The 12,600-nt window shown below is 48.4% G+C and overlaps 1 protein-coding gene across 1 annotated transcript; it reads left to right on the top strand.

Annotated features, from left to right (window-relative positions):
- The first annotated feature begins 45 nt into the window (after window positions 1-45).
- swap70a (switching B cell complex subunit SWAP70a) lies at window positions 46-8,147 on the top strand. The gene is made up of 12 exons (XM_067248748.1): window positions 46-232; window positions 1,494-1,634; window positions 2,492-2,665; window positions 2,972-3,199; window positions 3,304-3,450; window positions 3,763-3,871; window positions 4,089-4,270; window positions 5,830-5,937; window positions 6,227-6,393; window positions 6,696-6,894; window positions 7,365-7,461; window positions 7,567-8,147. Exons 1-12 carry the CDS (start codon window positions 137-139, stop codon window positions 7,683-7,685), a joined length of 1,767 nt encoding a protein of 588 aa, XP_067104849.1. The 5' UTR covers window positions 46-136; the 3' UTR covers window positions 7,686-8,147.
- Window positions 8,148-12,600: the final 4,453 nt, after the last annotated feature.

Raw genomic sequence — 12,600 nt, 5'->3', positions numbered from 1 at the left:
ATAAGGTCGCAACGTGCGTATGTATTTCCAAAAAGACAGCGGTGACACCGTGGTCACGTGACAGTTGGTATCTAATTGTAAGTGAACTGTCTGAAGTTGTACTTGCTCAGAGGACGGCGATAGCTCCGACGCTGAAATGGGATCGAGGGACGAACTTTTGAAGCCAATATGGCACGCGTTCACGGCTCTGGATGTGGATCAAAGTGGAAAGGTTTCCAAATCTCAGTTGAAGGTATGTCAACTAGTTGAAACGGAGCAAATGAGACTTTGTTTAGATACATTTGTTAAATGAAGATATTTAAATCAGTACGTGACATGAAGCGGATAGAAACAAATATCCCTGGTCGCATATAACCACTCTATTCAGTTATTAACTTTATTCCAAAATATAATTGAGAGAAATGTCCTCGTAACAGACGCAGTTGTGAATAGGGAACTAGATAACCTAGCGCAGACTGTAGCCTACAGTTTTTTCCCCTAGTGTTCGGTGATGATCTCAATACGTTAACTGCATTGTGTGTATCATGGCATTGTTCAGACTAGTTTCCTCTAGTTTTGGGGAAGTTTGTGAAATTTATGACACTGGAGTCAGCACTAGACAGCAGAATGTGCTGACAACTGATCTTAAATGTGAACTCATTCTTTCAGTCACCTGCTTACTGATGCCTCATGCATTTGCCACAAAAAAAAACAGATATAAAGCCAATAAATGTTTCAGGCTAGTTCAATAATAGAAGATCGTCTCAAAGTCTCACCCAGCAGAGCGTTTTTTTGATCCACAATCGATGCCTTTTTGTTGACCATGTAATGCTGACTATGTAACTAAGAGGAATTAAAAGGAAGTAGAAATGTTCTGGCTGTGAGAACGTCTCTGGAAAGGGAGGGCAGGGCTTGTTTTCCTGTTTGGTCATGGGCCCTTAGTGCCAGAGCCTGATAAAGACACAGTCTGCCACCAGACTGCCTGTGGAGGGGTCCTGCAACCACAGCACAACACTTCTGAAGGAAAACCCAAATTCAGCACTTACGATACAGTGAAAACACTCCATTGTTACTCTGTTTGTTAGTTCAATGGCCAGATGTCCAGATGGGTGTTTTTGTCAAGATTTGAAACATATTTTGAGAACACACTACTTTTCAAAGACTGAAGAGATTTCTATTATAAACAAATGTTGTTGACAAGAACAGACAAGGTTGCACATGAGCAGTGGTGCTTGAAATGATGAAAGCACATGCTTTCATATTCATCACCATCCATGTGGGTTGAGTGGTGGGGGAATTCTGATAGTGGCTAATTATATTCTGTAAAGACAAAGTTTCAACTGCATAACTGCTTGATCCGATGATAACACATACTTTCCACCAGTGTGTGGCTTTGCTGTACAGTGGGACCATTTTTATAGTTGCCAATAATATTCTATAAAAAGCATGATTCCTACTGTGTTCATAAAATAGTAGCTGCTCTACTGACTTGTACACTGACCTGTGTGTGGCAGGTGCTGTCTCACAACCTGTGTACTGTGATGAAGATCGCCCACGACCCTGTGGCCCTGGAAAGTCACTTTAAGGATGATGACGAGGGGCCCGTGTCCACCCAGGGCTACATGCCCTATCTCAGCAGATTCGTACTGGACAAGGTGAGCGCACAGGCTGCATTAGCTGCCTTCTCAACCTCCCTTTTTAAAACAACTTTTTATTGTTTTAATACAGCACTGGTTGATAACCTGGTTGGTGTCTGCTATTGGCATGGATGACTAAAACAGCCAAAAAAAATTGTCAAAAAACTGTTTCGCTTGCATCAGCTTCTTCTGTTTCTTTTGTGGATTTTCATGCCAATTGCGAGACACGATGATAAATGTATCATCACAGCTGGAGCTCTGTGGTTCTGGTCTCAAGGACAGCTCCACAGTCTGATAAATAATCAGCTAAAAGGCAACTTCTAAGTAGACGTGCTCATCTTTTAAAATGTTTGTCAGCGGTCATGAATGCACTGCTGAGATGGTTCACACCAGTAAAGAAACAGACAAGTGCGATGGCAGTGTTTATGTCTGAAATGTTTTTCTCCCCCACAACAATCCTGCCTTCAATGGGATTATTGTCCTGGGCTCTCTAATTGGCAGACTGTCCGATGCAACCCACATCTGTTGGTGTACAGTGAGGCCTGCCAACAGTCTCCATGGCAATATAACCAACACTGATGTCAATTAGTAAACTGCTTGAGTTCAGCACTATTTGTACTTGGAGGCTATTTCCTTGCCTTTCTCTCTCGGAATCTGACTTGAATTGAAATGAAGAGCTAAAGAACATTGTTTGTACTTCACATCCTGTGAGCTAAGGCATGTGAAAGCACCAGAATGTTAACCTCCCACTTAATACTTGTAAACACGGTACCCTCCCCGATACTGAAGGGTTTTATTTTCCAATCTGATCCAGTCTACGGTATTTTTCTTGTGTGTGACCTGAAAATAACAGTAATCTTTTCACTTTCCTGTAGGTCCGGAACAACTTTGACCTGCAGGAGTTCAACAAGATGTGCTGGACTCTGTGTTTCAAGAAGAACATCTCCACCAACCACCTTCTCATCTCCAACAATGATGCCTTCAAGGTTTGGTGCATCTTCAACTTCCTGTCAGAGGGCCGGTACCCTCTGGTCATCGTCATTGAAGAAGTAAGACACCACTACAGCTTCCACTGTGGACACAAACATGCCCTCAAAACATCCTGCCTTTCTTGTGAAATACATAAATGGGTCAACAGAGCAGGGAAACTGGACAAGTACAGTATCTGATCATACTATCTGCTACATGCTGAACCTCACACTGAGAGATTGTAACAAAGCACTATAAATATGCCCACCTGTCCTTTAGGGAATAAGAGAAAAACGTGATTTTATACTGAATTGGAATAATATCATAACCCTTTCAAATTCTACCAAACCACTCAAACTCATTCGACCTGATCCCCACCCCCTCAGATTGAATACTTCTTGCGAAAGTTGACCGACGCCATGGGAGGAAGTTGGAACGAGGAGTCGTTTGAGGAATACAAGCTGGTCCTGACCAAGAAGAACAGCTGTCTGAGTGTGTGGGACCTGATCGAGCTGGTGGGCATGGGTCACTTCAGCAAGGGGATGACCAGCCAGACCCGCGCCATGGGCATCTCCGAGGTCTTCCAGGAGCTCATACTGGACGTGCTCAAACAGGTGAGTCTGGGCTCGACGAACCTCTCTCGCTGTTCATATCTGCACGGGAGACGGTGGAGATGTGTCGCGGCCTGTATCGTGCTGAACGTTGCCTTCCTTCGTAGGGCTATATGTTGAAGAAGGGCCATAAAAGGAAGAACTGGACCGAACGTTGGTTTGTGCTTCGACCCAGCAACATTTCTTACTATACGAGCGAGGACATGGTGGACAAGAAGGGAGACATTGTGCTGGACCGCAACTGTTGTGTGGAGGTGAGGGATTATCTATACTCCCGTCTGACTATAACAATGGAGGCTTATCACTTGTTAACAAGAGATTTCCATCCAGTGGTTCCACAGAGGAGAGCAAGAGAATTCGGCATCCCACAATGTCACATAGCAGCTACTTCCTGTTAGCGCAATCTTACTATATCACAATCCTCACGTGCCAACAGCGCGAGGACGGTTCGAATTTCTGCTAGACCTACCTTTTGTCCACTAGCTTCCTTTAGCATTGTTCACGGGGTCAGCCTAAGGAAGTGTGTGTTGAGTGTGTGTGTGTGTGATGCCTGCGTCTCTCTGCAGTCTCTACCAGACAAGGAGGGGAAGAAATGCCTCTTTATAATCAAGTGCTCGAACAAAAGTTTTGAGATCAGCGCGTCGGACAAGAAGAAGAAGCAAGAGTGGACCCAAGGTAGAGAGCTCTCTCTCACCTCCAGTCCTCTGACACCTATGTAGGCCCATAGTATCTCTGCTGTGGGGACAATGGCACACCCTCTTCTTACACACTCCCTGGGTTTCCCCAACTGTGTTCTTATCAGTATGTAGACTAAAGGATAACTGGAACCTTTTATCAGAGCTGTATCCCCCTTCTGATTTCCTCATCTCCCTCTCCTCCCTCCCCTCCCCAGCCATCCAGACGTGTGTCCAGCTGCTGAGGCTGGGGCTGCCCGCCCCGCACCGCGAGGCCCGGCTCCGTCGCAGGGAGCTCCGGCAGAAGCAGCAGGCGGAGCAGGAAGAGCTGGAGGAGAGGATGAGGCAGCTCCAGACCGCCAACGAGAGCAAACAGAGGCAGCTGGAGTCCATGAGGAAGGTACTTCCCTCCTCACGTCTGGGTGCCACTCCCTCCACCCCCCTCCCCCCCCTTCCCCCATGAAACTGCGGCCTGTTTGTTTAGCCCATTGATTCCCTGACCTTTTGCTCCGCAGCCAATTCCAGTCGGTGTCGGCTTTGCCAGTTGTAAATGTGGATGCATTCAACTGTCCTGGGTTACAACTCCGCTTAAGAATGTTGATTGTCTGACGTAAGGTGTGTGTGTGTGTGTGAGAGTGTGAGACGTGTTTGGGTGTGGGCGATGTCCTAGTGCCCTAGCTTGTTTTTCCAGGTGCTAATTTTAGTTTCCTTGCTAATGTTCTTCATTGGTTGCATAGCCAATGATTTATTCAGTACTGTCGTATTGAAGTTGCCTACTCTACCATTCTCTACTTGATAGGGAATTGCAGGGGAAAGTTTGCTTGCCCTGTAATGATGATAAAACTACAAGTCTAATCACACATTTGTTGTGACCTCAGGAATCTCACACTGACCTGTAAGAAGTAACGTCATCCAGACAACACAGGCAGTTTAGTCTTGTTCAGAGCCTGCCCTCGTATCTGGGACAGTGCCCTAGAGAGGTGTGGCAGTGTGACCAGTTAAGACAATAGCATGAGTTTGCAGGGAAGTTCACCCTTCTCACTGCTTTCTGTTAGAATGAACAGAATGGAAGGTCAGTGCTTACCCAGAACCCACCCACGGTCCTTTCCTGGCTTGTGGAAAAAATATCCTTCCTTCTCCTTCTTCTCTCTGAAATACCTCACCCAAAAAGGGTTGTAAGGAGTTATGTGGTCTGTGGTTTCTGTAATGTACGCTTTATCCCTCTTAAAAGACTTTAATTCCCCTTTACAAATGATAACATTGAAAGTAATGTTCATAATGTGTAACTGGTCTTGTAATGATCGTAGTTTGAGCTTTTGAGCTTCCACATACCATTTTCACACAGGAAGAATGATGTTGTGTTCGATAAAAGCAAAGCAGGGAAGCAGAAGTTGAAACTCAAGATGCAAATATGTCATAAGTAGCACCTGGGAAGGGGTTTCCAAAGAGAGTTCTAAAGTGGGTTTTAATATGGCTGTAAAAATACCCACTTCCTCTTTATCTGAAAATATGCATGTTTGTTTCTTAATTCTGCCTAGCCTACATGACCTAGAATTTAGATGATCCATTTTTGTCCAGATACGATTGCGTAAAGAAATGATAGGTTGGTATTTCCTAAACGTTCAAACCTCTTTAACGTAAAGCTTGACACTTGTATTGTTCTTGACCTAGGTGTATTGCCTGTCCACTTTCCAATTTCAAATCAGTTGTGTTTTAACAGTAGGCTACTTCAAGGAACATTTATATCATACAGAGTCCTGATAGTTTAATATTTTTTAAGGCTTAAAAACTTCCTCCTTGTCATGATGTGGCATATTTTTCTCGTTTAACACAAAAAGCTCCTCAAACAAGTCCAGGAAGAAGTTTCTTTTCAAGCCTCCTTGTTGGACCAAGTGAGGGTTTCCTTAGCAGGTGGTGTAACACTGCTGCCAACAACCTCCTCCTCTTTGTCCCTGACAGACACTGGAGGGGGAGGCGTCCAGAGCTGCCATGGAGGAGCAGAGAAGGAAGGAAACCCAGGAGCAACTGCAGGACCGCTACCGAACAGACCTGGAGAGAGAGAAGATGGTAAGGTCGGCGCCAAAATAAGACTTGCTTCAAAATAAGACTGGGTTGAGTTGAATTCATTGTTTAATTTGAGGACTTCCTGTTTTGTCTAACCAGACATACTGGAAATACTCAGTATAACAGTAGTCAACCGTGGGATAACTGTAGGTGAATCTTGGTAAAAACGTTAGTCGACCTCAGCTGCTAGTCTCAAGTGAGCGGTGACTCACTTTGAGTCACCGCTGGTTGAGATGAGCAATACCAAATATTCTATTCTTATCGGTGTGTGTGTGTGTGTGCACTCCTTCAGGTACGTCAGCAGATGGAGGAGCAGATGGCTCAGAAGTCCAGTGAGCTGGAGCAGTACCTGCAGCGGGTGAAGGAACTGGAGGCCATGTACGCCCGCCTGGAGGAGGCCCTGGAGGACGAGAGGCAGGCCAGGCTGGACGAGGAGGCCATGCGCAAACTGCAAGCTAGGTCAGGCTCCTGCCACACACACACACAGTACAGTCATCCAAGCACACACCCCACTTGCATTGAGTCCCATTGCAATACTGGCATGGAAGCTGGACATGCATAATCATGCCTTGTTGTGTGTGTGTGTGTGTGTGTGTGTGTGTGTGTGTGTGTGTGTGTGTGTGTGTGTGTGTGTGTGTGTGTGTGTGTGTGTGTGTGTGTGTGTGTGTGTGTGTGTGTGTGTGTGTGTGTGTGTGTGTGTGTGTGTGTGTGTGTGTGTGTGTGTGTGTGTGTGTGTGTGTGTGTGTGTGTCGCTCACTTAGATTACTGGAGGAGGAGTCAGCGAAGCGGGCCGAGCTGGAGCAGATTCACCTGCAGCAGCAGCGGGTCATGTCCCAGACCCAGGCTGAGAAACAGGAGCTGGAGAGCGAGCAGATGGCCAAGGAGCAGGCCCTGCAGGCCGCCATGCTGCAGCTGGAGAGCCTGGAGAGGGAGAGGCAGGGCGCGCTGGCCCAGTACCAGGTCAGGGAACCCCCCTCCTGGACTTGTCAACCACAGCTGCCACCATGAGGACCATGTCTCACTGGCTTGTGTAGTTGACATGCCTTTAGGTTTTTTTTTCATTGTTCATAAACAAATTCTTCAATGCGTTTTTTAAGGTTAGGGTTAGGTACTTTTTCCTCGAAATGTGCTAGCATATTATGTTAGTTTTTCAACCCTTTTTTCTTCTTTTTGAAACATGTTTGGTTCAAAGTTATTTTGTATTGCTGTGAAGTTGTTAAATACAGCAATTGCTCTTTATCTGTTCCTGCCTGAGCCCCACCCCGACAATGCAAAACTGACCCCAAGTGGTTTACCATCTAACAGCCAACTCCCGAGTCAAGTTCCCCTTCTCAGAAACTGACACAAGCTGACTTCTCGGTATATTTCTGGGCCATCTAGTGGTAAATACCATGACCCGCAGATATCTCACGACTGTTTCTGTAATGCAGGAGGTCACTAAGAAACGGGAGCAGGCAGCGAGCAAAACCAAGAGCTGGAAGGACAAGGTGATCAAGCATGAGGGCCTGGTCCGTCTCATCCAACCAGGTAGGAACGGGGAGGGTACAAGTCACGTAATGTCCAAATCTACCCGTTTCTCTTGACCGCCCAGTTTGAGCTCCGTTTGTCGTTCGTCCCCTCTAACCCCTGCAGGCAGCAAGGGCCCACAGCTGATCACTAACTGGGGCCCAGCCTCGTTCACAGACACAGAGCTGGAACTGAGGAAGAAGTCCTGGCAGGAGAAGAAGACCCAGGAACCGCAGGAACAGTAGAGCCATCAGGAGCCCCATGCAGAGTAGACCATGCCACTCACCCCAGGACTGTTTATCATAGGGCCTACATGTTGTAGCATCTTAATACTGTACTGACAATGTTGTTGTTGTGAATTAACTCATGGAGCCACCGCTTTGACATTCCAGGTGTTCGATTGACTATTCCCTGGTTCAACGACAAATGTTCTCAAACAAGTCACAAAGTTGTGTGTGGGGGGGGGGGGGGGATGTGCTCAAATCTTTGTATTTTTAAACTGTTAACAATACTGCCATGCTTTTTATACAAAATGTGTATTCCTTTGGAAAAATGTCCACGTTTTATGCCATTTGTATCTGACTCTTTTGATTACCATTGTTATATCTACCGAGAGCATTGCTTAAGTGGGCATTTGTGGAAACATTGATTAGTGATTACACTGAAAATCATACATTGGCGGTAACAATAAAACTGTTTGGATCTTGTCGCAGTGTATGACCACTAGGTGGCATCGTAGGCATGGATAACAAGAACCTCCACATACTTTTCAGGACTGAAAGTATCTGCGTGGTGGAAACCTCACTTGACGGAGGGCTGAGTGTAGATAAGTGGACCACAGTCAGACCTCTCTCCTGTCCAGGGCTGCTCTCTCCTGTCCAGGGCTGCTCTCTCCTGTCCAGGGCTGCTCTCTCCTGTCCAGGGCTGTTCTCTCTTGTCCAGGGCTGCTCTCTCCTGTCCAGGGCTGTTCTCTCTTGTCCAGGGCTGCTCTCTCTTGTCCAGGGCTGCTCTCTCCTGTCCAGGGCTGCTCTCTCCTGTCCAGGGCTGCTCTCTCCTGTCCAGGGCTGTTCTCTCCTGTCCAGGGCTGCTCTCTCTTGTCCAGGGCTGCTCTCTCCTGTCCAGGGCTGTTCTCTCCTGTCCAGGGCTGCTCTCTCTTGTCCAGGGCTGCTCTCTCCTGTCCAGGGCTGCTCTCTCCTGTCCAGGGCTGCTCTCTCTTGTCCAGGGCTGCTCTCTCCTGTCCAGGGCTGTTCTGTCTTGTCCAGGGCTGCTCTCTCTTGTCCAGGGCTGCTCTCTCCTGTCCAGGGCTGCTCTCTCTTGTCCAGGGCTGCTCTCTCCTGTCCAGGGCTGCTCTCTCCTGTCCAGGGCTGCTCTCTCCTGTCCAGGGCTGCTCTCTCCTGTCCAGGGCTGTTCTCTCTTGTCCAGGGCTGCTCTCTCTTGTCCAGGGCTGCTCTCTCCTGTCCAGGGCTGTTCTCTCCTGTCCAGGGCTGCTCTCTCTTGTCCAGGGCTGCTCTCTCCTGTCCAGGGCTGCTCTCTCTTGTCCAGGGCTGCTCTCTCCTGTCCAGGGCTGTTCTGTCTTGTCCAGGGCTGCTCTCTCTTGTCCAGGGCTGCTCTCTCCTGTCCAGGGCTGCTCTCTCTTGTCCAGGGCTGCTCTCTCCTGTCCAGGGCTGCTCTCTCCTGTCCAGGGCTGCTCTCTCCTGTCCAGGGCTGCTCTCTCCTGTCCAGGGCTGCTCTCTCCTGTCCAGGGCTGCTCTCTCTTGTCCAGGGCTGCTCTCTCTTGTCCAGGGCTGCTCTCTCCTGTCCAGGGCTGTTCTCTCTTGTCCAGGGCTGTTCTCTCTTGTCCAGGGCTGCTCTCTCCTGTCCAGGGCTGCTCTCTCCTGTCCAGGGCTGCTCTCTCCTGTCCAGGGCTGCTCTCTCCTGTCCAGGGCTGCTCTCTCCTGTCCAGGACACCTGTGTCCCTCCACCCTGCTGTGTGACCCCAAGCCAGTGCCACGAGCCACGCTGGCGACAGCGGCGGAGAGGCATGTTGGAGCTCCCCAAGGGCTCCGTGTCCACTCCCTCCCCCAGGCAGGATCCACCGGGGCATCAGCCAGGTGCTGGAGCCAGGACGCAGCTGGGAGAAGCACCTCCAGATGTGGCCTAGTCACAACTGGGGCTCTTACCGTTCCCCTTTGTGCCCCTTATTCTGTCCGTTCTACTTGACCCCGATCTATACAGAGGAAAGTGGAGGCCTTAACAGCCTCGTTGGTAACGAGTCAGACGGTGTAAAGATCTTTGCTTTCATGTCTGAACGGGTGGCATATAATTACTGGTTGTAGTTTGTTGCCAACTGTCTCATCCCCTGTGTCCTTTGAATGCATGAACTCCTCTACTGATTCAACGTTTACAGCTTGGCTTTATGTTTTCGAAATGACCCTATGAAGACAGACTGCATGGCACGATGTTAATGTAACTGTAAACCGAGGGTATGTATTCACCAAAGATACTTGGCCTTAGAGGAGGTGAAACCGTAGAGCCTTCTATGCACGCGAGAACCTGGACTCTATCACCCGCCCAGAGTGTCACAACAAACCAATAGACTCGACAATAACATCACTGTATTCCTGGCATCTGGAAGGATGTATGGTGTGTGTGTGTCTGTGTGTGTGTGTGTGTCCTTATCTTCTCACCGGCTGGGGTGTCTCATCTCTGATGTCTGGCGCTAACAGTAGAGGACTTGTTAAACTATCTGACTCCATCATCCGGGCCGGAGTTGGGCTGCGTGCTGGGATGAGGGTCTTGTGATGACACAGGGCGGCAGGCAGAGCTCTGGAAGGTCTGAAATCCAAGAGTCACGCTATGGCAAGACCGTCAGTACACAGCAAGCTGCCAGCCCCGTCCCCCCACATGCACACATCCATCAGAGATGTGCAGGAAGACCGGAGACCTCCTGGGGCTGGCGTCTGGAGTCTGACAGGGCGAGCCTGCTCACCAGTTCAGCCCAGCCCATGTTGTGTTCTACTGAAACTGAAGTGCTCGTTGACGCATCGATTCGGAATGTGGCGCATCAATAGATAGAAACTGCAAAGCGTCGAGCCCGTCTCCTTTTAAGGCCTTGCTTGTTTGCATGGTTGGCCATCATTCAAATGATATACCGCAAGGCATTGTCTTACACAATGATAGAATCTGAGATTTGATTGTTGGGTCCCTATTGGACTCAACATTTTCCATAAACTATCCCCCCTTCTTTCCTAAACACAGGATGACTGATCCAGCATTGCAGTATGATACAAAATGGACAAACACCAACATACACGTGCATGCGAAAATGAATGACGTTCTCATGAAAAACGTCGAACAACACAGGATTTGAAGTGTTTTCGACCTGGTGTTTGTTCCTTCTAGATTTACTGTAGAGAGATTTAATGTTCACATTTCTCCAGTTAAAAAGCTCAGAGGGTGCATGCCAGGCAAAATATCTAAGGCTCGGTTAAAAAAAGAAAAATGCACGTTTTTTATTAGACGTGATTCAAACTGTTTTCAGTAAACAGCGCTGGGGGAATGGAAGGCTTTATCTCCATGGCTTAATTGCACAAGCCTCGACATTCCAAAAAGAGTCAAAAATATCTCCACTCATCCAACCCTGATGCTGTGTGTCCTTGATACCCGCATCAGGCTCAATTGACGGACAGCCAACAGATTCTCCTCTAAACAGATTTGAAATGGGAACATTCTTGAGGATGGTCTGCTAGTAGATAGATAAATCTCTGGCAGATGCTGGGGTTCTGGTCGAGATGCGTTCCCAGGGCGACGTCACAAGCCCAGAGGGCTGGCTGCATGTCCGGCTGCAGACCATGGTGGACTGGACCCCTCGGCTCAGCCTGGAGGGCTGTGGGTCACTGACCAGAGGGGCAGCGTGACATCAGTACATGGATGGCCACAGACTAATGGCAGCAAGTGGGCCAAGGACAAACCAGCCCAGAACTCTCTCTCCCCTGAAGGCCGTAAATTATCTTTGATGTGGTCTTCCTCCAGTGTAGGGGGTGAGGGCCTGGGAGATATTTCTAAGCCTCACTGATTCAGGACATGGATCGCCAGTACGTGATACTCATGAACTAAGAGTCATGGGCCGGGTGCATTCCTCCGCAAAGTGTCTCCTCATCCTTGTCCTCGTCGTCATCCACCCCAGAGCCCCAGAGCGGAGCTGGAGGGTACCAAGGGAGAGAGCGCTCTGTGTGAGTAGCCGTTGTGGTGAGGATCAGAGCACGAGCAGGAAGAGGGCCAGTGGGATCTGTGAATCATCCCTGCATGCCTTTGTCTCACGTAGCCAATGTGGCCTGGAACCGAGGACACATCACTGGGACCAACAAAAGACCAATAAAACAAATTGGTTACGCGTAAACTGCATCTCACTCATCTGAAGGGTATTTTTAGGCCCTGAGACCCACACTTACAATTTATATTTAGAACAATCTTGGACTCTGGAACCAATAAAGGAGTGTAATAAATGACTGTAAAATAATTGAACCAGATAGATTACCAGCAGATACAGGCTTGATTTCTGCTTTGATTAGAGACATTATTCTCCTAACAAGTCAGGATGAATTACAGTGAGCTAATATGGAAAACATTCATCTGGTCGGTCATACTAAACCATCATTTTTCACATGGTATTGTATAACACAAGCGAGGTATTGGGAAAGCTGCCGAAAAAACAATGAGCTGCCTCATTGTTCAAGATCTCTTTGGCCCATTAAATGGTACATCGGAAATCCTTTTTGTCTTTTCCCTGCTGCCTTGCATTAACACAGGCCCGGGGAGGTTGTGAAACATTGACAAGGGTCTAATGACACCAATCAGACATTCTCTAATACGGTAGATAATCCATCTGTATGCCGACACAGCTCCAAGAGGCTGGAGGGAGGCTGTGTAATATGTGGGCTGATGGCCCTCCTGCTGGATGCATCTCCAACTACTTATTCTTCTTCAGGGAGCAGACGGTCCCAACTGCCCCATTCCTGAGAATCCAACCAGATCCTCACTTCCGCAGCCTCCCCCCCCCCCCCCCCCCCCCACCCCTCCCAGACGGGGGCTGTAATCCCCGACCCCTCCAGGGGCTTTCTAAATATGGAGAGACCTGCCAGAGGGGCGTCTGTCCAGATGTCAGCAAGCTCAGTTTTGCAC

The sequence above is a fragment of the Osmerus mordax genome, chromosome 13, assembly GCF_038355195.1.
Source record: "Osmerus mordax isolate fOsmMor3 chromosome 13, fOsmMor3.pri, whole genome shotgun sequence".
NCBI lineage: Eukaryota > Metazoa > Chordata > Actinopteri > Osmeriformes > Osmeridae > Osmerus > Osmerus mordax.
The sequence above is the reverse complement of the archived record's forward strand: the minus strand, read 5'-3'. Positions and strand labels throughout refer to the sequence as shown.

Excerpts from the sequence above, each read along its gene's own strand:
- swap70a (XM_067248748.1), top strand. The coding sequence starts at position 137 with ATGGGATCGAGGGACGAACTTTTGAAGCCAATATGGCACGCGTTCACG. Across the intron at positions 5,938-6,226 it reads ACCTGGAGAGAGAGAAGATG|GTACGTCAGCAGATGGAGGA; the intron begins GTAAGGTCGGCG and ends GCACTCCTTCAG. Across the intron at positions 6,394-6,695 it reads ATGCGCAAACTGCAAGCTAG|ATTACTGGAGGAGGAGTCAG; the intron begins GTCAGGCTCCTG and ends TCGCTCACTTAG.